At 36.1% G+C, this 25,971-nt stretch overlaps 1 protein-coding gene across 1 annotated transcript; it reads left to right on the plus strand.

Moving 5' to 3' along the window:
- The first annotated feature begins 23,523 nt into the window (after positions 1 to 23,523).
- Positions 23,524 to 24,609, plus strand: LOC133825311 (uncharacterized). The gene has a single exon (XM_062258272.1). It carries the CDS (start codon positions 23,524 to 23,526, stop codon positions 24,607 to 24,609), a length of 1,086 nt encoding a protein of 361 aa, XP_062114256.1.
- The last annotated feature ends 1,362 nt before the right edge of the window (positions 24,610 to 25,971 follow it).

Consider the following 25,971-nt stretch of genomic DNA (forward strand, 5'->3'; position numbering starts at 1 on the left):
GCTTAGGGAGGATGCCCACATCTGGTGGGATGTGGTGAGTCAGTGGAGGAATGTTGCAGTCATGACATGGGAGGAATTTAAGGGTATCTTTAATGAGAAATACTACAGCATAGCAGTTCAAGCTGCGAAGGTTGATGATTTTATCAACCTGACTCTGAACAGGTTATCAGTTACTGAGTACGCCTTGAGATTCGATAGACTGGCGAAGTTTGCGCCAGACTTAGTACCGATGGATGTGGCCAGGAGAGATAGATTTATACGGGGTTTGAATGTGATGATCGCCCGTGATGTGAATATTACGTTGATTCCAGAGACTACTACTTATGCCCAAGCGGTGGATAAGGCCCTTACTGCAGAGAGGGTTGAGGATCAGATATGGAAGGACAGCGCTGTAAGGCGCGATGCCAGGAGGACAGTGCCTCCTCTTGCTGGGTCTAGTCAGAGCAGTGGCCCCAGTGAGCAGAAAAGGAAGGCCTCGGATTCTTTTGTTCCTCCCAGCTCAGATAGGAGGGCACGGGGTGCTTCTACTGGTCGTCAGGGTGGCAGTGATAACTGGAGGGGTTTTCCAATGTGTCCACGGTGTAGGTGTCGACACCAAGGTGAGTGTAGGATCAGGGCCTGCTTTGTTTGTGGGAGTGCTAGCCATCTGAAGAGGGATTGCCCTCAAGATAAGAAGGAGGAGCAGAAGTAGAGTGACAATCTTGCTCCTGCCAGGGTATTCACTTTGACACAGACTGAGGTAGAGGCTAGCCCTTCAGTTGTGACAGGTTAGATCTCTAGTGCTGGTTCTTTGTATACTGCATTGTTTGTTTCAGGGGCTACCCACTCATTTGTATCTGCTAGAGTGATTGATCAGCTTTGTAGGCCTAGTGGAGTGTATGCTAGGGGATTCCAGACTTTGTTGCCAACAGGAGAATTGGTAGTCTCTAGGAGGTGGATTAGGGCATTGCCAGTAAAGGTAGATGGTAGGGAATTGTCTATTGATTTGATTGAGCTAGAGATGGATTATTTTGACATGATTTTGGGAATGGATTAGCTATCCAAGTATGGGGCAACGATTGATTGCAGGCGCAGAATGATGACTTTTGAACCAGAAGGGGAGGTACCCTTTGTGTTTGTGGGGTCAGTTAATGGACCGCGTGTACCAATGATTTCAACCTTAAGGGCTAGGGACGTGATGCAGGAAGGTTGCATAGGATTCCTGGCAAGCGTTCTGGATACCTCTAGGGTGGTGTCGGTTGGATCGGGTGAGACAAGGTTGGTGTGTGAGTTTCCGGATTTGTTTCTAGCGAATTTACCACGGTTGCCGCCGCAGAGGGAGATTGACTTTGTTATAGAGTTGGTACCAGGAGCGAAGCCAGTATCTAGGACACCCAATAGAATGGCTCCAGCGGAGCCAAAGGAGTTGAAGATTCAGTTGTAGGAGTTACTTGATTTGGGGTTCATTAGACCGACTTTTTCACCATGGGGTGCGCCAGTGTTGTTCGTTAAGAAGAAGAATGGGTCCCTTAGGATGTGTATTGATCATAGGGAGCTGAATAAGTTAACCATTAAGAACAAGTATCCACTACCTAGGATCGACGATTTATTTGATCAGCTACAGGGAAGACCAGTGTTTTCGAAGATAGATCTTCGATCAGGTTACCATCAGTTAATGATTAAAGAGGAGGACATACCAAGCCATAGTTCCTTTTTAGGGCTATCCATTGCCTGTTTGAAAGATAATGAATCATCATCACTAGTGTCACCAACAACCATATTGGTTTCACCATCCAAACCATACCGAACTGGGTTCCTAGAAACCCTCCCACTACAACAAGGCTCCATGATTGTTTGCTCAAGAATAGTGGTACTTTCTTCATTTAAATCTACTTGCGTCGGTTGGACATGAAGAGTGGGAATTTCATCATCAACTCGCGTTGATGATGATGGAACATTGGTTGGAGTTGATTCTTTAACCATCTCCTCTAAAACTACTTTGCTGCGTGGTTTGCAGTTTTGGACATAGTCATTTTCTAGAAAAGTAGCATTCGTAGAACTAAACACTTTCTTTTCTGAATGACTATAGAAAAGTCCACCCCGAGTACCTTTATGATAGCCAAGAAACATGCAAACTTCAGTTAGCGGTTCTAGCTTTCCTTTCTTTGTCCTCGGGACATGGGCAGGACACCCCCAAATTCTATAATGGCGTAAACTAGGTTCATGTAACTCCCTACCTCCTTAGAGCCGTTACTAGGTGAGTTTAAAATGTGCATTCAACTCACTAATCGAGATTTTAGGTCAAAAAAAGTGTAATTAAAACATAAGCAGAGTTATAAACTTTGAAAATAATTCCATTTTCTGAAAATCATGAAGTGTTTGACACTTGGGATCCTAAAATACTATTTAGAAATATGTACAACACATAAGTACAAACCAAGTCGACTAGAAGACAAAATCTAGGTTTCAATACAATCATCTCCCAAAATCCACTGGCTATGGCAGCCAGGCAAGCCAAACATGTACGCGCCTCTTCACGCTCTTCGTACTCATGGTTGGTCGATTTTCCCCTTTCCCTTACCTACACCACAGAGCACCCGTGAGCCGAAGCCCAGCAAGAAAACCCTCACAAGCAGAAACATATGCATAACAAATACTTCGCATATAAACAGGCCATCAATGGGCTAAACACATACGGCCATGCCGTCCTAGGCGCTTTACCAGGCCCTAGGTTTGCAGTCCACACCATGAGGATATCCCAGATATCCTTTAGGGTCTCGCCCTTGCCGCACTCGGCCTCGCACTCAACGTGCCAAACGTCGTTCTTGGTCCCTTTTCGTTTCCGGGCCCCGCCAACCTCGGCCTGCGCCATTCCCGGCACTGGCCGAACATTTACACAAATTACATTCATAGCATCATAAAACATATAATGAACACTAACAAATTTAATCAAAGGGCTATGCCCTGAAATTCAAACATATTGGGCTCTGCCCTGCATATAAGCTCCATGGGAACAATTGTTTTCTTACCTGCATCCCGAGCTCTCCGAGCACCGATATCCCGAGCACAGTCCCCTAACTTGAGCCTCGCTGATACCCTAGTCACAACACATTAACAATATTCATCCGTCAAGTTCTAATCCGATAATTAGTCTCAAACCATAATTATAATCTCCGGGGCTTTGAATTCTATCAATCCGGGTCATAATATCCATCCCAAGCCTAAACTATTAAGTTCCCGAGCCTAAAACCCTTTCTGGTTGCACTGTCACGCCAGATCTTGTTCTCTGCACTCTCAGCTGTGAGTGCCTTCTCAACCACCTGTGCATAGGTAGTAACCCCTGCCACAGTGGTGATACGAACATCACGGGCTAATCTAGGCTGTAGCCCCTGAAGGAATCTCTCTCTCCTGGTCCCTTCAGTGGGCACCAGCTCCATGGAAAATTTCACCAAACGATCAAACTTTAAGGCATACTCAGTAACTGACAAACTTCCCTAAAGTAGCCTAATAAACTCATCAGCTTTAGCTGCCCTGATGGCATCATTGTAGTATTTCTCATTAAATAGAGTTTGAAACTCCTCCCAACTCAGGGCATTTACATTTCTGGTCTGGGTATAAATCTCCCACCAGATCCGGGCATCCTCCCTAAACATGTAAGTGGCACAGGCCACCCTCTCATTACCAGTTATCCTCATGAAATCAAGGATAGTGGTAATCATACTCATCGATTGTTCAGCCTTGGCAAGATCTGCACTACCCTCGAACACTGGAGGTTGTTGCTTCCTGAACCTTTCATAAAGAGGTTCCCACTTATTTCCAACCTCAGCCAGCTGCCCAGCTGCTGGCATCGACATAGGAGGTGCCTCTAATACACTAGCCACTGCAGGCACTTGTTGTTGTCTCAGGAGACGAAGCTCCTCTCCCTGTTTCAACACTGTGGCCTGCAGATCATTAAACAACTGCTGCCAGTTTGCAGGAGCTGGCTGTGGAATCTGAGACTGGTCATTTTCCTGACCCTGACTATTATTATTATTCTGGCCCTGATCACTTTGGCCAGCTGAAGTATCTGTCTGCCCTGGATTCATTTTTATTTATAACACCTTGCTGAAACATTGATCAGTATGGCCAGTTAGGTAGTAATAACTAAACCTCTTGCCGCCTTACGGTACAAGAACAAATAGACAATTATCATATTCCATAGTCATTCAATTATACAGGAAGATACATGTTTATAGCATTTAGCACTTAGCATGTATCACATAATAATTCACAAACAACCATACTACTGAGTATTTTCCAGCAATTTCAGTACTAATTAGCACACAGTTGCTGAGGATATAATATTTCAGGGCACAGGTTTAACATGGTGTCTCATGCATACAGGTAAAGCATATATACTATATTTAAGCAGTTATACATATAACTATATACATAGTTACCAAACCATGAGTTGAGCTTGACTTCAGTGATGTGTGTACATGCCCAGCCAGTCCACAGGAACCTTAACCTTGGCATGCTTTGATACCAAGTTGTAATGCCCTAGTTACCCCAGAACCATTACGGTGAACCAGAAATTTGACCCGTTACCCAAGTCCTTTGGTTAAAAACGTGTTCTAAGTGTTATTAACAGGCTAAGGTGGAAAATTCAATAAAAAGGAAAGAATATGTTTTATTTAATACATAAACCTATTCATGGGTCCACAAGAACATTTACAAGTTATTTACAACTCAAAATGGTCATTACAGTTTCAAAATTACAAACCCGCCGACCTAAGCGGCAAAAGAATAGGGTAAACCCCCTAGTTCCTCTGAGAACTCCTTGGCCGTGGTGGTCAAGCGGCCGCATGTGTACACATCACCACCTAAGCTCTCCACTCAAGGCTGGGTGAGCTTTTCTTCCCCTTTACCTTCACCACATAGCACCCATGAGCCAAAGCCCAGCAAGAAAACACAGTAATGCATGTAAACATTATCAAATGATTATCACTATAATCACACAGAGCTTATAGCTCTTAAACAGATGAGTGAATATCACTTGAGGTTCTAGAAAACCATACTGAGTGACTGACAAGCAACTCACTAATTTAAGCAGAAGAGTGGCTGCTAGGTAAGCCACTAGCCTTAAACAGATGAGAGACTGATAAATAAGTCTCTAACTTAACAGATGAGTGACTGATAGGTAAGTCACACAAGCACTTATAGTATTCATCGAACTTGAGGTCGGTTCAGCATTAATGCTCTTTGAGTCATCCAATGCAGATGTCGATTAGATCTAATCTTTATTGGCTTGCGTTGAACACGCTAAAACCATCCTGACTAATGAGTCAGCACCAAGTGACCAGTGCCCAGTACCACTGCCGAACCTGACTAATAAGTCACAGCTTCATAGTTCATACTGACACATATGCCAATTCTGACTAATGAGTCAGTGCCATGCACAAGTGAGCAAGATTGGCTAAGCATTCAATACTCAATCCATGTCCACATTTAAACATTCAACATGCCTTATGAATAACCATGCATGTCACATATGGGGTGCAATTTTCTTACCTCGAGTTCGAGTGAGAAATAATATAAGAACGACCCTTGAGAACGATCAACCTTTAGATTCCTTAGCGATTACCTAATCATAACCAATTATAATCCATTAATAAAGTAAATCAATAAATGGTTCACAATCTAAAACCACACTCCCGGGATCAATCCCGTACTCTCGGGAATCTTAATATACTCAAATGGGGCAAAGGAACTAAACCCCGAGCCTTAAAGGTCATTCCGAGCCCTAAAATAGGCTTGCTGGAAAATGGACCAGCGCTGCAGCCCTATTAAATGGCGCTGAGGCGCTATTTCCAAATTAGAGAGGCCCAGTTCTCTGCCCTGCCTAGCGCTGCTGCGCCAATTACAGACCACAATCTTTCTGGTTTTCCCTCCTTGCGATATCTCTTGAAACCAACCCTCCAAACCAATCCCAAACATCCAATTCAACCCCTAAACTTCATCTACATCACACCCTCATCAAAACCCAATCAATTTTACACAAAAAACATCCCTTAATTCCCAACTATCCACATCAAGACTATAAGCTAAAAACTATAAAGAAAAGAGAGTATAGCTTAAAATCCTTGGATGAAATCCTACCTCAAGCTGGTTTTGAATCCTCCTCAATGGATGAACTAAGTCTATAACCTCCAAGCTTTGATTTCCTAGCTTGTATCTTCAAATTGGGACCAAAAACTTCAAAAGGATATAGAGGGAAGATGATGTACGAGAAGAAAAATCCTTGCTCTGTTTTTTGTTCTATATGTTTCTATAGCCAACTTAAACCATGTATATCCTAAGCCAAATGACCCTAATGCCCCTAGGTCATTTAAAGCTTCTAAAGTCTCCCCAAGGGTAAAATCGTCATCTTTCACCTATTTCGTTAATCATAATTAACGCTCTCCAATTCCCGCTATTCTCGATATTGCCAATTACCAATAATTCATATCCCGTTACCCTTTTACTCCCGCCAACGCTCTAATCATTAAAACATCCCAAGACTCACCCCGAGCCTCGAACTTAATCCCATTATGACTAAACCGCTACCTAATGTTCAAAGATCGTCTCATGCCGAATAGCTCGAACAAATCCACATTATAATGTGGCCTCAATAATATATCACCGACATGCATACAAATATACAATTACGCCCTCAACGGGCCAAATTACCAAAATACCCCAGTCATGAAATGTGGACCCACATGCATGCATTTAACATCATATTATAATATAATTCACATAAACATGCATATTATCATTTAATGGCATAATTAAACAGTTATGGCCCTCCCGGCCTACTAATCCAGCCATTAAACCGCATTAGGGATTTCGGGGCATTACATCTTCGAGCACCGATATCCCGAGCACAGTCCCCTAACTTAAGCCTCGCTGAAACCCTAGTCACAACGCATTAACAATATTCATCCATCAAGTTCTAATCCGATAATTAGTCTCAAACCATAATTATAATCTCCAGGGCTTTGAATTCTATCAATCTGGGTGATAAAATCCGTCCCAAGCCTAAACTATTGAGTTCCCGAGCCTAAAACCCCTCTAGAACCCAAAAATACCTTAAGCGTCGCGGCCCAAGGGACCCATGCCGCGGCCCCCAGCTCAACCCTAGGCTTTGCCTCAAGATAGCCTACACGCGCCGCGACCCTTGCTGAAGGGCGCCGCGGCGCGACTCCAATTCCTGACGCACCAAGATCAAGGGGGCTGCGGCTCAGCAAGAACAGAGCCGCGACCCTACCCCTCGAACCCAAAAAAACTCAACCTTTCTGTAATGCCCCGAATTCTCCGTTGTGTTTAACGGCGTGAATAGTAGGCCGGGAGGCCATACTTGCTTAATTATGTTATTAATTGATAAAATGCATGTATATGTTGATTATTTTATAATATGATGTGAAATGGATGCATGTGAGTCCATATTTTTAACTACAGGGGTGTGATGGTAATTTGGCCCGTTGAGGGTGAATTGTTTATTTGGATGCATGTTGGTGATATATTTTGAGACCACATTATGATGTGGGTTTGTTCGAGCCATTCGACATGAGACGATCATGGTATGTTAATTATCGGTTTGGTCATAACAAGCTTAAGCTCGGGGCTCGGGGTGAAGAAATCCATTACCTTCCATGGTATAAATCAAGGACTAAAAGTTCACCCACCACTTGATTACCCCTAGGGATTTGGAATACACCACACAAAATAAAAGAGAACAAAAAAATGATCTTAGAGTCAAAAAGAGGTAAAAACTAACAACATCACTATGAACCCAAATACTTATCCTAGGGATTTTGAAATCCCTAACTACCTCTTCCTCTTGCTTTCATTCTTTCTCTCCTTCTTTCTTCCTTCCCTCTTCCACGAGCTCTCTCTCCTCTATCTCTTTCTCTCTGTAGGTGGGGGGCTGTGGTATAGAGAAGAGATGAGAAAAATTCCTCTCTAGGGTTCTAAGGTTCCATTTATAGTGTCTAGGTTTTCCAATATAAAGAAAAGACAACCTAATTTCTATAAATCCTTTATTTCCTTTCAACAATAAAATCAAATAATAATTGTACTTAGCCAATCAAATCCCTTAGAAAATTTACAGCACACTAACTTCTCTTTTTCCTTCCTTGGCACACAACTGTAATAAAGAAATGTCAAATTTTCGTAGTTCTAGGGTCCTGCCACTTGGGACTTGATTTTGGCTCTTATTCGATGCGATTTTGGGAAAAACTATATTTCACAAAAGTTGTAGATAATTAAATTATATTTTTAACAGTATCAAGTTTATTCAAATCGGACACATACAACTCAAGTTATGGTTGGTTTACTATGGCTGGGTCTAGAGTTACAGGAATTAAAAAAAACAACTCTTTCTCTTCTTAACATTTGCTTTCCATTTCTTTCTTGTGCGAACACAAGCCTTCTAGAGTATTCTCTCTTTATTTCTACCATTATTTTCCTTCCAATTAAATTAAAACTAAATTACAAATAAAAGGAAAAATATATAATAATGCATGGGAAAACTATTGCATGTCACCATGAAATCATGCACATGCACACACACAAGTGCTAAGGTGCATTTCTACTAACCATGCACCTTGGTGCATACAATCAAAACTCATTTTCTTACTAATTATATTATAATTAAATAAAACAACTAACAATAATATTCACATAATTCATACCAAACAATTAAAATAATTTCTAACACTTAACAATTATTAATAAAACAAAGCACAAAATTAATTAATTAATCTAATACAAATCTTGGTGCGCTACAAAGATATACCCAAAATAAACTAAACGTATACCGAAAATAAACCAACATATACTTAATTATAAATCAACTAGACATCAACAAAAGATATACATAAGAAAAACTAAACATATATCAAAAATAAACTAAAAAGTTACTAAACATTAACTAAAAACATGTTACCAAATACAGGAAGATAATAAAATAAAATTAGAAAGCAACTAGACATTAACCCAAAATATTGTTGGGTTTAGTTGTATAACTCAACAATGGAATTCAACAAAACTTGAAATAATAACAAAAAACAATGAATGGCAATAACACAAAATCACAAAAGGCTTGCACAAGACATGAATCTTTGTCAAAACCTTTATTCCAAACTACTAGAAAGATGTTTGAGGATTCTACAAGCCTATGAAATTCTCAATTCAAGGAAGCTTGATGAATTTCTTGGAGAAAACTGAAAGTCTTTGAGAGAGAGAGAGAGAGAGAGAAAGAGAGTTTGAAGGAGTGATCAAATCCCAAAAACTCTAAAAAAAATCCTTTAAATAGATTAGGCACCGACTTTGGGTTCAGACAGTAGGATTAGACCTTTATAAAACAAATTTTGGAGGCAAAAAATAGTGTTCATACAAACGCAACAAGTGATGTGTCGCCTGCTGTGTGGCAATCTACCGCCTGTCAGGGGATGCATTGCCCTACAGCTAGCAATGCATCACCTACTGTATCCCAGCATTTTTATCACATGTGCTTCATGCATTTCCTCCGTAGGGGCGATGCTTCATCTGAAGACCTGTCCAACTTGTCCAAAAGTTACCTTAAATACCTCCAAATGTTCCCAAACTTTTTGGTCATGCTTAGATACCTCATTGTATCACTTTAGACCCAAAAAGATAATATTTTAATGCCTCAAATTTTACATTACCGTTATGTAAAATTGGTAAGTGTTTTGCACCACTTTGAATATTTTAAATAATTACGTAGGTGAACTTCACATGTTTAGTTGTATGAACACTTTAGATGTTTGTGTGGTACTTATCTTTTATTTAAGTATTAATAAGTGTATATATGTACATTAAGTCTATATAGTTTGTGAATTTTATTTAATTTTGAGTTTATTGGAATGTTCAAATATATTTATTAATATTAAAATAATTGCAAATTAGAATTAAAAATATAATTATTAAAATATTTTATAAAATACTAAAATAATAATACAAATAAAAAAATATTTTTTTTTTAGGGAAAACTACATTTAACTTCCGTTATTATGTACCTTTTAACTTCAATTTTTACTTAATAATTGAAATTAAAAGGTACCGCTTAACTTCGGTTTTTACATACATATAGCTTTCTATTACAGTTGCATACTGTAATTGAGCCACCATTCTTCCTTCCTTTTTTTTTCAAGTTTTACACTTTTATGGAATGGTGTATTTCCTTCCTTGATTTTAAGATGACTAAACTTGTCAATTACTTTGTCTACATAGTGTTATTGACTTATGACATGGCCTTCACTACTTCTTATAACTATGATACATCTTAAAGATGGTATCGACCTCTCTAAGGTCCTTCATTTAAAATGTGGAAGAAATAAATCTCCATGTTTCTAAGATGTCTTTCAAGTTTAAAATCAACAATATCATCAACATATAGTAATACTAAGATTATAATGTTATCATAAGTCTTATAATATAAGCACTTGTCTCCATTGATATATCTAAACCCATTAGAAACAATGGTTAGGTCAAATTTCTCATGCCATTGTTTTGAGGCTTGTTTTAAGCTATATAATGTTTTCACAAGCTTGTATACTTTATGTTCATTTTCTCTTAGGATAAAACCCTTCGGCTTTTCCATATGGACCTCCTCATCAAGGTCTCCATTTAAGAAATGTTGTTTATACATCCATTTAATAAATGTAAAGGTCATATATTGATGATAATGAAAATAATACTCTAATTAAGGTTGTCCTAGCAACCGATGCATAAGTGTCAAAATATTAACTCATTCCTCTTGTTTATAACCCATAACTACTAATCTGGCTTTAAATATTTGTATTGTAACCCCCCCGATATTCTAGTCCAGATAATTTACTAAATATCCCATTATTTAAGTAAATTACCATTTTTAAAAGAACATATTTTAACAAAACAAATTGTTCACTAACTTGCTTTAGAACATAACATAATTGACTTTTTTTTTTCATAAAACATGCAGAGTTTGAGATCTCAACTGTAAGGCCCTACTAATCCAGGACCATTATACCGTGTGTTTAAAATACTAATAAAATTGCTAAGCGAGTCATTTGGACTCAAAGTGTAATTAAAATAAAAATAAGTGTTGTAGTGTTAAAAAAAATTGGTCATAAGGTTTAAAATTCTCATTGATATTTTAGAAGGTTTACATGGGATCCCAAAAAGAGTTAATCAAAACCTAATTACATTCATTGTTCTAAAAACAGTCGACCTAAGCAACAAAATGGACTTTTTAACCCAAGTCCCTGTAGTGTCCCAGAATTTTACTTAGCTAGATATTACTAGTAGTAGCAGCAGCAGCAGTAGTAGTAGTAGTAGTAGCTAGAGAATTTTAGTTTTCGTGGATATCGGTCAAAGCCGAGATTTAGTTGGAAACTCATGGAAATAGTTATGGATTTTATAAGTTTAACCTATGGTTTAGAAATATTAATTTTATCATAAGGTTTGATTAATGAATATAGTCCTAAGAATATTATTTATTATAACCTAAGGTTTAGATAGAATAATTAAGAGCGTGACACTTGTCACATGTACGTTTATTAAGGAATTAAGTATTTTTTATGAATAGTTTAATTAAAAGAAAGATCTAGAAGCTCTAGAACCTTCAATTATCTATTAGGATCACGTTTTACTCAGTCAAAGTAGTTTTAATCAATTTCAAATTATCCTGAAATGTGAAAAATGTGTTTAAAATATCAGCTCTAGTGGCCAATTTTTAAATTTTCGTAGAATTCTGAATTAGAAACAACCTTCAACAACTTTGACTTGTTCCTGAATGTTTTTGACCGAGTTCTGGGCATTCGTTGAACAGATAATTCAAATATATTCATTCTTAATCATTTATTTATTCATTGTAAAGGAGTTAGTTTCACTCCTTGAACTCAATAAATGGGACGCTTCACTCAGCCATTCTATTCATCATTCAAGCACAGTTCAGAGCCTCCAACCTGCTAAGTTCGTTTTAGAAAGAAACACTAGGATTTTGGGGTTAAACTTTCAAATCTAAAGCTTTTATAAACACTTGGGAAGTAATTTTTTTGTGTGATTTCGGTGTTCGAGGTATAGATTGAGGCTTTAAGCTATCCAAGGTATTCTTTATCTTCAGGTTTAGTTCACTATAGTTTCTATTATTCTTTCATTTTTCTTCAAATCCTAACTTGTGTTAGTGACTTTTGGTTAGGTGTTCAATTTCTTTGAAACATAATGTTCCCGGTAAATTCTTATCCTGATGGTTTAGATCTTCTCTTCATCTTATTTTTTCTTTAGGAAACTTATGGTTTCTTTATGTTTGGTTTTAGGAGTTTCAATCCCGTTCTTGTCTCCAATGTTCCGGTTTTTGGTAAGGAAAATTAGGTAGTTTAGTATTATGACCTAGTTTATGTAGTTTATGATATAGTTTATGTTTGTATGACCTAACATTTTAGGTATAATAAAGGGGTAAGTGTGTCTGGACCTAAGATGTCCAATGAAGTATGGCAAACTATGTCCAGTAGGCTCAGTTGCCAAAACTTTATGACGGACCTAAGTGATGTCCGGTGTATGACGGACTTATGTCCGGGGCTTAATTGCCACCCCTGTATAAACACTTATCTTTTTATTATATCTGACTTGTTATATGACATATGACCTATAGTTATGATTATGACTTATGACTTATGACCCATAGTTATGATTATGAGTATGACTTATGACTTATGATTTATGATTTAAGATCTATGACCTATGCTTTATGACTATGATATGAGTTAGGTTATGATATGACCTAGGATTTATTGTTGTGTGGTTAGTATAAATAAGTTTGTTTATGACTTTGGTGAAATTTATGATATGTTTGATTATATGACTAACTCTTGTTTGTATTTTCCTTATTGGGCTTAGAAGCTCACCCCTTATGATGTTATTATTTCAAGAAATTAAGGATAGAAAGGCCGACGGCGAGTGGAACCTAAGAGCTTTGTGATGTACTCGTGGGGACCATATAGTCGAGAAAGATCTAGCGGGCCTATTTTTAATAAAGCATGTTATTTTAAAGTTTTACTTAAATGTTGCTCATTTTTATGTTAAAGACAATTATTTTATTTTTATAAAACCATGGATCCATGTAATTATTTTCAAGTTTTTATTCAATAAATGAGCAATATTTATGATTATGACCCAACGCTCTGTTCTCGATAATCTATGAGAAATTAGGCCGTTACAGTCCCTTAGCTATCCTGACCCTGACGACCGAGCAGGCTAAACATGTATGTGCTGCTGCAAAGCCCTCCAACTCAAGGCTTGTATACTTTCTCCTTGCCCTTACTTGTACAATGGTGTGCCCGTGAGCCAAGGCCCAGCAGGAAAACTTAACAATGCATAATAAACACAAATAACAAGTAGCAAGCATTGCAAGTTATAAACAAATTAATTTCAAACTCTTAAACAATTTATACGGCCTATGACGGGCAAGGCGCATCACTATGGCACCAAGCTTATGACCTATGCTAGGCGAGTCTATACAACCCTCCTATAAAGGCCCTACCATCATGACCCATTATTGCTAATTATGCAATACAATTTATTACTGCGTACTCAACAATAAACAGATTCAATGCACGTTTATAACTGCGTTTAGATATCATGGTCGATACACTACGCTAGGTGCATGTGCTTGTTTTCCTACCTCAGGTCCTGTGCGAGAATCAAGACGACCTCGAGCGCGATCCTCTCCCGAACCTCTCGAAAACCCTAGTCACAACATTATTGATACGCTCATTAGGAACTAAATCAAAACATGGTCTTAAGTACCAAACCCTTGCTCTGGAGACCTCTAATTCCATTCAACAGGGTAATGGAATCGTCCCCCAAGCCCCCAATCAAGTCCCCAAGTCAAATCCTGAAAAATCCCAACCTAACTCACAAAATCTAGAAAAACACACTTTCAGGGCACCTAGCCCGGTCGCGCCCTCAGAAAGTTTGGGCTTTCTAGGACCCTAGCGCAGTCGCACTATTGAGCAATTCAGTGGTTTCAAGGACACTAGTGTGGTCGCGCTAGGTCCCTGGAACCACAAAATGAAACCCAGAATTTTTAGATTTCCCCAAATCAAACCCCTGTGATTTCTACAATTTCCAACCCCAAAAATTTGATCTCAAATCATCAATATAACCCACAAACAAGAGCAAGACACAACCAAACATACCAATTCAAGCCTTAAACTAATAATTCATTAACTAGAGCCAAAATCCCAAATTCTTTCTCAAATCTAAAAATTCCATTCAAATTCACGTAAATTAAAGGAAATTAAAGCTACAGATAAATTTATAAGCTTGTTCCCATCACCCAAACATACATCCAACATACTAGCATCCCCAATTTTAAAAAATCAACTAAGGCCCCAAATTATCAAGAGCACCAAGAAGAAAAAATGAATAAATCTCTAGAACTACTTACCTTGCTCTACAACTTTGAAAATCCTAGCTAGGAGGGTGGCTTTAACAACTAACTCCAATCGAAGTTTCCATTATCCTTACAGCCATCAAAATTTCAAAACCTTGATCTTAGCCTAAGGGTGCTTGGTACTTGGACATGTTAGAGAGAAAGTTTTAAGGAGAGACATAGTCTAGAACGTGTAATGAGGAAGCCTTTAACACATGGTTTCCTTTTTCTATAATTATGTAGTAAAATGAACATTTTGCCCCTTCCCATTAAAAAAACCTATACCAAACCTTAAGGACAGTTTGTCATTACCCTTAAAATTCTAATTACACCATAAGTCTACAAATTACTCTATAAGAACAATCAAACATAATTATGCAACCAATTAATTATATTTTTCCAATACTTTTATGCTAAAACCATTCGAAAGGATCCACTCACGCCAAAAATCACATATATCCACAAAATAATGTGGTCACAATGCACATAACACATAGTAATTACAACTATACCCTTAACGGGTCAAAATAACGAAAATGCCCTTTTTTTTTTTTTACAAAAGCAGGTCTTTAAACACATTTAATACACAATCATTTAAAGACATAGTAATCATGCATACTCATTCATATAATAATATAATTCACATAAATGCCCCTCGTGCCCTCCCAACACGATAATTAAGGGCATTACCGTTAAAATTAAAACATTTATTTATGCACTTATAAATAAAGTTTAAAACAACTAGAAATACATGACTAGAATGAGCACATGAAAAACAACATCTAAAAGCTAGTTGACTCAAAATGAAATCAAGGCAGCCCTCCCCACCCTCAGGTTATCTCTTCACAACATGTATTCGTCTGACTGACCCTCTTCCAAACCATTGCCTCTATCGAAACTACGCTTTTGTTCTTACATGCAACACACAGTATCCGTGAGCTAACATCCAACAAGAAGAGTTATGTAGGAAAAAACCCGAACAGCCCAAAATAACAAAAAATATGTTAACTACAATATCAATCTCATACTGTACAACTCTAACAAGCATAAGAAACATGAATAAACAATATTAACAACATTAACATAAAATTTCATAACCTCATAATCAACATGTGCATAAACATGAGATATCGATAATCCATAACTTATACAACAAACATACACAAAAATATCGCCCTTGCTACGACACAGTGTCATTGCAATAGCCCCTTGGTGTACCAATACACACAAGCTTACATAAATATGCATCAACATACAAAAGAATGCAATATCAACTACAACATAACACAATATGAAATAATCGGATCATATACAACATAAGCAAATTGAAAACCTCTAATAGTTGAACGTAAGCGTACAGTTTGTGTGCAGGTGTCGACTCTTCTTACCTCAACTTCCAGCAACAATGAAATTAAGTCCCTCCAAGTATCTGTACCGAGCCCTAAGCCAATAACAGATAAACACAAACATACAACTTTAGAGATCTATACTTAAGTCATACACCATGCAATCAACCTCAACCATTCTAAGACCCATTCAACCTTAGAGTAACCTTAATAAGGTTCTAAAACCCAAATACAAAAGCCTTAAACCATTCCAAAAAAACTCCCAACCATTCCAAGCCCAAAAAATCTCTAACCCATTGCTACCATGTTCCCGTAACTCAGTAAGATGTCACTTTGTGACAATTTTTAGCATCGAAGGAGTCCAAAATAGGATTATCTATTATGTAGGTGTTTCAATTAGCTTTCTAACAATATGCAGAATATCAAAATCCAATATTAAAGTAAAAGCTATGATAATTTCCTAAACATGTTCTTTATAAAATAACAATAGTGCCAACAACGTAATTAAACATGTTCTTCCTCTCTCTTCGACGCAAGACACCATTAATCCAAATTTGAATCATAATTTTCAATACTAGAACAATCTTAAAATATTAGACATGATCTAACACCTAAAACATCATCAAAACACAATCTTGCACTCAAATCCATATTCATACATGGTTAGGGGTTTAAAAACCCTATTTTCATCTTCTTCCTCAAGCTACCCAAATATGTTACAAACCATATATTTAATCATCATTAAATTCATTTCTAGTATGGATCTAATTCTCAAATAATAATAAACTAGGTCCTAGCATGCATATTTATCCAATCATATTAACCTAACGTGCTTCCTAACCTATTTGACCATTAACATGCATTAAAGCTTCAAGAAACCTAATGATATCATCTATGGAAATTCAAGAACGTGTTACAGGCGTAACTCAAGAGTTTATACAACCTTAGGGCATGAAATTATTTAACCCAAGTGTACTAGATGATCTCAACGTGAGTGAGAAGAGCCCTTCAATGACTTCTCTCTTCTAGATAGTAAAACTCTCCTCTTTTTCCTTAGATTCCAAGTCCTAGCCTTGTAAAAGAAAGAGAGAGATAGTTCTCTTTGGTGTTTCAATTTTTTGTGAGAGAAGTAAAGGAGATAGAGAGAGAGAGTTATCTTTGGTGTTTCAATTTTGTGTGAGAGTAATTTTGAGATACTGAGGAAATAACCTTACACTTATCTCATCCTTTCCTATTTATAGTGAAACGCTAAATATCTAGTCACTAAAATCCCATTTATTAATCACTTATGTAAGCATTACCTCAAGCCCCTAATAGGAACTCTCCATTTAATTACTAACTACCATAATTATAAATTAATTAAATCTCCTTAAATTAATTCTCACTTGATCCTAACTTTTTAAGTCGTTGGCTTCTTCTAGGCTATTTTTTTTTCTCAACAACCTTTGAAGATATCTCTTTTGGCTTCTTATGGAGATATATTGGTCTTTTTCATAGGAATTTGATTAATTATATCACATGCCGCAAGTAATGCTTCACCCAACAAGTTATAATAAATTTTAGCATATAATAGTGTAGCATTTATCATTTCTACAAAAGTTTTATTCTTTCTTTCAACTATATAATTTTTTTGTGGAGTGTGTGGATCTATACATTCATTACCTTTCTCTTCACAAAATATATTGAATTCACTAGAAAAATATTCAACCCTATCACTTCTAAGCACCTTAATCTTCTTATTAAATTGATTTTCTTTTTCGGCTTTGTATATGTTAAATGTATAGTTTCATCTTTACTTTTAAGTAGATATACATAAGTGAACCTAGAACAATTATTTGTGAAAGTTAAGAAATGCCTATTTTCACCTCTTGCCACTATGACTTAAGTCAAGTAACTTTGTACTTCTAACAACACAAGGATAAATTTTCCTAATTATTTTGGATTTAATATATAATTTACATTTGTCAACATTGCTAACACCACAATTTATCATGCTACATTCAACAATTCTTTTAATTGTACTATAACCTATATGAGCAAGTCTATTATGCCATAATAAAGGAGAATTAGAATTAACAGCATAGCAAGAATGAGAGGAATCATTATTCAAAGAATTAGCTACCAGGCTCAAACATCGCTTTGATGCCCGACTTGCTTATTAGGTCACCACTAACAAGGTTCTTATTTATTTCGAGAATATACAAGACATTAGTGAGTGTTAGGATTGGTTAAAATATAAGGCTCAAGTTGTACTACACAAACTAGGTGTAAAACCCTAATAGTTTCACATACTATAGGTGTGAAATTTGATTTCTTCTTGTAGGCATTTAAAAATTATGATTTTAGGTTGAAATAATACATCGAGATATCTAAGGATGTCCATGCTAGAATTGGTGCCCTAAAATCATGTGAAAAGATATTTTATTGATTTAAATAAAATTACAATTTTATAATATTTGAATATTGAAATTATTGTCTGAATAATTTATAAATAAATATCGAAAAATTCCATATTCATTTATGAGAATATGATCTTGTCATGAGAGAATTAGGATCATATATAATTAATAAAATAGTCAACAACATATTAAAGTATGAAATTTTTAATCAATGGTTTCTAGTACAGTTTACTAAGCATATGGTTGGATGCAAGTAATCTATATTTGCATTACTGATGTGGATAGCCATATTGCCTAAGGTGCTTTATATAATTATGATTATATGACTAGACCGATGTCAATTAATTTTTTTATAATCTTACCATTTTCCATAAAGATTTAATTCATATCTTAAAAGATGATCACTTGTGAATCAATGTAAATCCGGAATAGTGATTAAGCTCAAATCTATACTATGATCATAGATTAATTATTCACTAGTGAATTAATGGTAAATAAGGAACAAGAGGTAATTAGAAGGGTAGAACAATAATTTTGGACTAGCTATAAGTAGAGAACTAATAATTGGAGGATAGAACTACATACGTTGATTATATCAATGTACTACAAGAGATTACTCTGTAAATATAATTCTATAATTATTAAGAGCATCTCCAATGAAATGCCAAAAAGATGGTGCATTGTTATATTTAGCACTGTAGAGTCCAAGAACTTTACTTAGCTAGTTAGATAGTAGTAATTCAAATATTTTCCACTTAAAAAGCCATTATTTTATTCAAGTTAAATGAAGATCTTTTCATTCTTGAACTCTATAAATAGGACCTAGTACCCAGCCATTTATTCATTCATCAAGCTAAGTTCAGAGGCTGCAAGCTGCTAGGTTATTTTGAGAGTGTAAACACTTGGGTTGGGGATTATAAGCTTACCAAACACTTGAGAAGTAAGGTTTATAGCTCATTTCGGTTCAAGGTTTAGATTGGTCATAGAAGCATTCAAGGTATTCCAAACTCTAGTTCATTTGGTATCATTTTTCTTTAAGTTCTTATAGTTTTCTACTCAACATCCTAACTTTATTCTTTATTCTTGGACAGGAAATCTAAAATCTTGAACGTAAGATTCTTGGTAAGTATATTTTGATGGTATAGTTCTTTCATCACTTTCATCCCTTTTTATTTAGTATACTCACCCTTTCATTTATGGTTTATAGGAGTGTTCCAAAGTCCCAAACATGTTCTTATATCCCGGTACTTTTGGTAAGGAAAATAGGATAGGATTTTGTATGCTATGTTATGTGTTATCTTATGATTTAAGTGTTATGTTAACTTATGATTTGTGTATGTTTGTAGACTTGGGCATATGACCTATACAACTAACAAGCCCCAATAAATTTATGGGCATATGACTTGTTTAGTTTATAGGACTCCAAGTAATAATGGCCATTATAGTATGTGTGACATATGTTTATGATATGTTTTATGTTGCATTATGAATTTTATGTATATCATTTATGTGTTAGATTTTCCTTGCTGGGCATTAGGCTCACTCCTTTATGTTTTTATGTGGAGGAAAATAGTTTTGATGGCGGGAAAGGTTCTTGGAAGCTTAGGGATGTGTATTGAGGTGGAATGGAGTCAAAGGACAGAGTGTTCGATTCAAGGATGAAGTCTCTTTAATTATGGTTTTATATGTATTTTCCGCACTTTATTATGTAATTCATTTATTTACAATTATGTTATGTTTTTTCTTTTAAAACAATGGGATCCCATATCCTACTTTAAATTTTATGTAGTTTAACATTTGTTTTACAAGTTTTAATGAAGTAATGATTATTTCACTTGTAAGTTTTATTAAAAATTAGTGTCTATGTATAGTTTTCGTTAATAGTCCAAAGTCTAGAGTAGTTGGGCCATTACAAGCACATCTTAGAAAAATTATCACTCAAATAGTGTTCGAAAAGGTGTGTCAAATTTGGCACAACAATTAATGTCACTTTTTTATTTACCATATTGCCAATAATTTATTAATTAACAATTAATAACTACTTTTTTACAATAAAAATTAAAATAATGGTTACTTTTTGTATAGGATCAATAAATATTAAATGAATTGTTGACTTTTTTTAGTTAATTTGCATCTTGTGCATTGGAGTACAATTGCAAATATTGAGCCAAATGTAGCATTGACTCATTTTTTGTGCCAAATTTGACACAAAATTTACGTCTTGCATTGGAGATGGTCTAAGAGTGCAATTCAATAAATTAAGATTATAGGTCTAATTCAATTAATAAGTAAGATTATTTAATTATAGAGTCTAATTATAGGTCCAAGGTCCCCGAGTTGCTTCTGTCCTACACTATCAAGGGTAAAGATGCCACAGGAAAAATTAATGTAGAAAATAACTAAATTGTAAAGGAATTAATTTTCTAGGGCTAAGTGATAATTATGAACAATTAATTAATTATTTGACTAATTAGCTTTTATTTGAAAAAAATTATATTAGTTGAAATTAATATTAATCGGTGTTTGGATTAATATTAAAGAGAGTTAAATATTATCTTAATATAAGATAATTATACAAATTAATAAATTAAGATAATGTTAATTTTGAATTAACCTATATTTATTTTTCAAGAAATATTTATATTATTTTTGGAATAAATATATTGTCTTAAACTTAATGAAACAAAAAAATTAGAAAAATTAGGGAAACAATAGAGTGGTACACGCCACTCACTCTGCTTGCACAGTGAGTGGTGCCACACATAGTGCCACGTGTCCCTGAGATTTGAATTATGAATTTCAAATATTATTATTTAACTATTCTTTTAATTTGATTAAAATAAATAATTAAAATAAAGATATAACAGATTAATTATGAATTGATTAAATTTAAAGAAAATAATTTTTTTTATTATCTTTACAAGTTTTAAAAGAAATGATATTTTTAATAAGTTTAATAAAACGTATAAGTCAGAGAAACTCTCTAGATCTCATGTGTTGAGAATATCTAGAGAGCCTAAATAATCAGACTAGTGAATCTTACGTGGCCACACACGTCCTTCGGTGTTTGAGCAACACTTGGAAGACTGCGGTGTGAGTCTTCACTGGACAGGAAGATCGTTTGATTATACAAAAAGACTCGAGGACTCTTGATAGGCTACAAGAGGTATTCTTCTTTACTTTTTGTGTGTAGATTTAACGTATAATTATGTGTATTGTGTAGGATCTTGGAATTAAATCTAGATGCATGCTCCCTATTTTTTTCAAAACACATAATAGAAACCTAGAATCGCATAGCATATATTTAAACATTAGAATCATAAATTAACATAAACGCAATGATATAGAAATCATACGAATAGACAGTAGATTAATGGAATCCTTCCTTTGAATTCCATAACCTTTTGTCCTTGTAGAATGCTAGGTATTGCAAAGAATTCAAATCGCTAGAACAAGCACCACAGTCTTCAAAATATTTCTCTAATTTAGATCTAATAGAGGGTTGGCTAAGTCTCAACACATGAGAAGACAAAAATACAAAGAATGAGAGGAGCGACCTAGTGAATAATTTGACAAAGTTTTCATTACCTAAATGACTCTTCAAGAAAATCACTTCACTTAAGGTTATATTTGTAGGCAAATGCTAGGGGAACCAAAATATAGTAGTTACCATTTTGATTTAATTATTTAATTAAATAAATTAGTGAATAGTTGAAGCAATTACTTGCTCACCAATCTACACATATGGCCGACCACATAGGGGTATTTTTAACACTTTGATTTTCAATTTTGTTTACAACATTACCCAAAATAAAATCCTTATTTATTTATTTGAAATAATAATTCATTTATTTTACTAATATTAATACTAAAGTTGACAATACAAATTTAATAAAAATTTAATTAACCAAAATCTTTCCCGCTCTTTTTCTTCTCTTCTTCTCTCTCGGTGATTTCGCCGGAGCTATGGCTAAGGGAGCTCGGAATGGGGAAAAATCTAAGGGAAAGAGTAATGGCAAGAAGCGAGGACCATCTTCTTCAGATAGAATCATCAAAACGAGGTCCATGGATGAAATCTTAGGGGTACAGGAATTGGAAATTACAGATGATGTCGAGCTGGAAAATATGCAATCGCAAATGGATTCATCTCAAGTACTGCCGGAATCCATGCCTGAATCCACACCAAAGCAAAATGTATTCCTTACGGATCTTGGGAGCTGGCTGAATGCATCTGAACAGGCTATGCAAGATGTGCTGCTAGGTAAGCATGCTTCTACTCCGATTTTGAAATCTCCTATCATAGAACAATCTGTCTGGTCTACTGGAGAATCGTTAAAAGGACTTCATTCTACTCAAACTCAGGGGAGGAAAATTGGAGTCAAAATTGAACCCGAAGATATTGAGGATGAGATTAATTTCTGGCAGCCTACCATTGTGTGCTATGTTGTAGGAGCTAATCCTCCGGTGGGTGTCTTGGATGGATTTGTTAGAAGGCTTTGGAAGGAAAATGTAGACAAAGTAGGAGTGCTTTCAAGAGGAATTTTCATTATCTGATTCTGCAATTTGGAATTTCGAGATCGAGTACTCAATGGAGGCTACTTGTTCCTGGGTAAGAAACCACTGGTTATGAAGCCTTGGAATCCAGTGGATGATTTCACAAAGGAGGATATTACTGTGGTTCCCACTTGGATTCAACTGGGTGGACTGGATATCAAGTATTGGGGTGAGAAATCTCTTTTCAAGATTGTGGGGAAAATTGGGAAGCCAATTCAAGTAGATAATATCACCAAGAATAGAGATAGGCTTCATTATCCGCGCATTCTTATTGAGATCAATATGGATCAACAATTTCCAGCAACAATCAGCTTTGTTAATGAGCTTGATCAGGAAATCGATATCCAAGTTGAGTATGAATGGATTCCAGTTATCTGTAAAAACTGTTCTGGGATTGGGCATGATGCTCAAGTCTGTAGGAAAAATACTCAAGGGACACAAGTTTGGGTACCTAAACAATTGAAACCTGAGAAGAATTCGGAGCCAGTAGTAGACGAGGATGGGTTTCAACGATCCAACAAAGGAGTCAGGAGGATAGTTGTTACTGCTCCAGCAACAGTTATGGCAAATCAATTTGATATCTTGACTGAGGAGGCAGAGGAAGGAGGAACAAGTAGGTTGAATACAGAAGAGGGGGTAGTTCCCTCTCCAGGGCATGGATAAGTTCTTATGTTGGAATGTGAGAGGGATTAACAGCCAACTTAAACATAGAGAGATCAAGAACTTAATCATTTCTAAGAGAGTTGGGCTGGTTAGTCTCCTAGAAACAAAGGCCAAGAATAAGAACATGGGCAACTTATATTCAAGTTTATTTTCTGGTTGGTGTTTCACTACTAATAATCCTTGGATAGACAAAGGAAGAATAATAGTAGCATGGAATCCGAGTATGTATACTGTTGATATTAGAATCTGTTCTAGTCAATTCATTCACTGTTTTGCTAGAGCCACTCACATGACAGGAAGTTTTTTCATTACCTTTGTATATGGATTTAATGATGGGAAATTGAGGGAGCAATTATGGTTGGATATTCAAGCATTAGCTTTGAAGATAGATGAGGCTTGGATTATCTTGGGGGACTACAATGAGATCTTGCATCAGAATGAGAGAGTTGGAAAGAGGACTATTCTGAAACCTTCCTTGAGCCTCCGAGATTGCATGATTCACTGTCAAATGGAAGATTTGAAGTTTTCTGGGTGTTTTTATACATGGAAAAATAAACAAAGGCCTGAGGATCGTGTCTACTCTAAAATTGATAGGGCTATGGTTAACATCAAATGGACTGATCAATACCCAAATTCTGAAGCTGTCTTTCTCCCTGAAGGTATCTTTGATCACAGTCCCATCCTTATTTCATTCTATTTGGATGTGGAAATTGGAAAACAACCATTCAGGTATTTTAGAATGTGGAAGGAGGCTCCTTCATATGCATTTAAGCTGTGCAACCTCTGGAAGCAACCAGTTTCGGGTACTGAAATGTATAAAGTAGTCTTGAAGTTAAAAAGGCTTAAACAGGTATTCAGAGATATAAATAGAGAAGGATACCATGATATTACCAAGGATGAAGTACAAGCTAAGCTCCACATGCTGGAAATACAACAAAGCCTGCATCAAGATCCTCTCAATGAGTCTTTAATTCAACAGGAGACATTGGCTAGGGAAGAGTTTACACGGTTAAACAAAGCATATCTGATATTCTTAGCACAGAAAGCCAAAACCAGTTGGGTGATGAATGGGGATGAAAACACTGCTATTTTCAATGCCTCATTGAAAGTTAGAAGGCTTCAAAATCGCATCTACTCTATACAATCTGAGCAAGGTAACTGGGTGGATACAACAGATGGGGTACAGAGAGCTTTTTTAGACTATTATTAGAATTTATTGGGAACTCAAATGCCAAGTAGGAGGAAGGTATCACAGGCCATTGCAGATTTAGGTCCTGGCATTTCTGAGGAACATTCTAGGTTGCTGTCAATTCCGTTTACTGCACAGGAAGTTAAAGAGGCATTATTCTCCATTCCAGGTCTAAAGGCTCCTGGTCCTGATGGATATTGTAGTTTTTTTTTATCAAGATAACTGGGAATTAGTAGGTCCTGAGGTGTGTGCAGCTGTTCTAGATTTCCTAACCACAGGGAAATTGCTTAAAGAAATTAATGCTACAACCATCACCCTCATTCCGAAAACCAAATGCCCCGCCAAAGCGAGTGATTTCAGACCAATTTCCTATTGTAATGTGCTGTATAAAATTGCCTCAAAAATGATATGTGCAAGGTTGAGAAGGGTATTTCCGGACTTGATTGTAGAAAACCAAGGAGGATTTGTTCATGGGAGGTACATAGGCCACAACATCATGATCTGTCAAGACCTTGTGAAACACTATGGAAGGAAAGTCAGTAAGCCAAGCTGTTTGCTTAAAGTTGATCTGCAGAAGGCATATGACACAATAGAGTGGGATTTCATAGAGGAAATGCTTGCTGCTTTCAAGTTTCCAAAGAAGCTTATCAACCTCATCATGATTTGTATTCGAACACCTAAATTTTCCTTAATGATCAATGGTTCTTTATGTGGTTTTTTTGCAGCAAAAAGGGGACTAAGGCAAGGAGATCCAATGTCACCATTATTGTTTGTATTAGGTATGGAGTACCTCTCTCGAATCATGATTAAAGTGGGATCTATCTCAGATTATAAGTATCATACTAAATGCAAATATTTGAGATTGAACCATTTATGCTTTGCGGATGACCTATTATTGTTATGCCATGGCGATTTTATTTCGATTCTATGGATGCTTAGAGGGCTCAAACTATTTTCGGGGACTTCTGGCTTAGTACCAAATCAAAGCAAATCTACATTATACTGCAGTGGTATGGCAGAGTTGAGGTTAATAGAATCATAGTAGCTTCAGGGTTTTGCTAGGAGCCAGTTACCATTCAGATATCTTGGTATTCCAATTTGCTCTAAGAGAATTTCGTCAGTGGAATGTGGCCTTATTTTAGAAAAAATGGTTCATCGAATTAGGCAATGGAGTTCACAAAATTTATCTTATATGGGTAGAGTAACTCTAATCAATTCAGTTCTCATGTCTATACATTCTTATTGGGCCCAAATTATGATATTGCTGAAGAAAGTATTGAAGGACATTGATGCCATTTGTAGAGCATTCCTTTTGAGAGGAATGAGTGACAATGCAGGGCCTGGACTTGTTGCTTGGCATAATATATGCAATACTAAAACAGG

Source organism: Humulus lupulus, chromosome 3, assembly GCF_963169125.1.
Source record: "Humulus lupulus chromosome 3, drHumLupu1.1, whole genome shotgun sequence".
In the NCBI taxonomy this organism is placed as follows: Eukaryota; Viridiplantae; Streptophyta; class Magnoliopsida; order Rosales; family Cannabaceae; genus Humulus; species Humulus lupulus.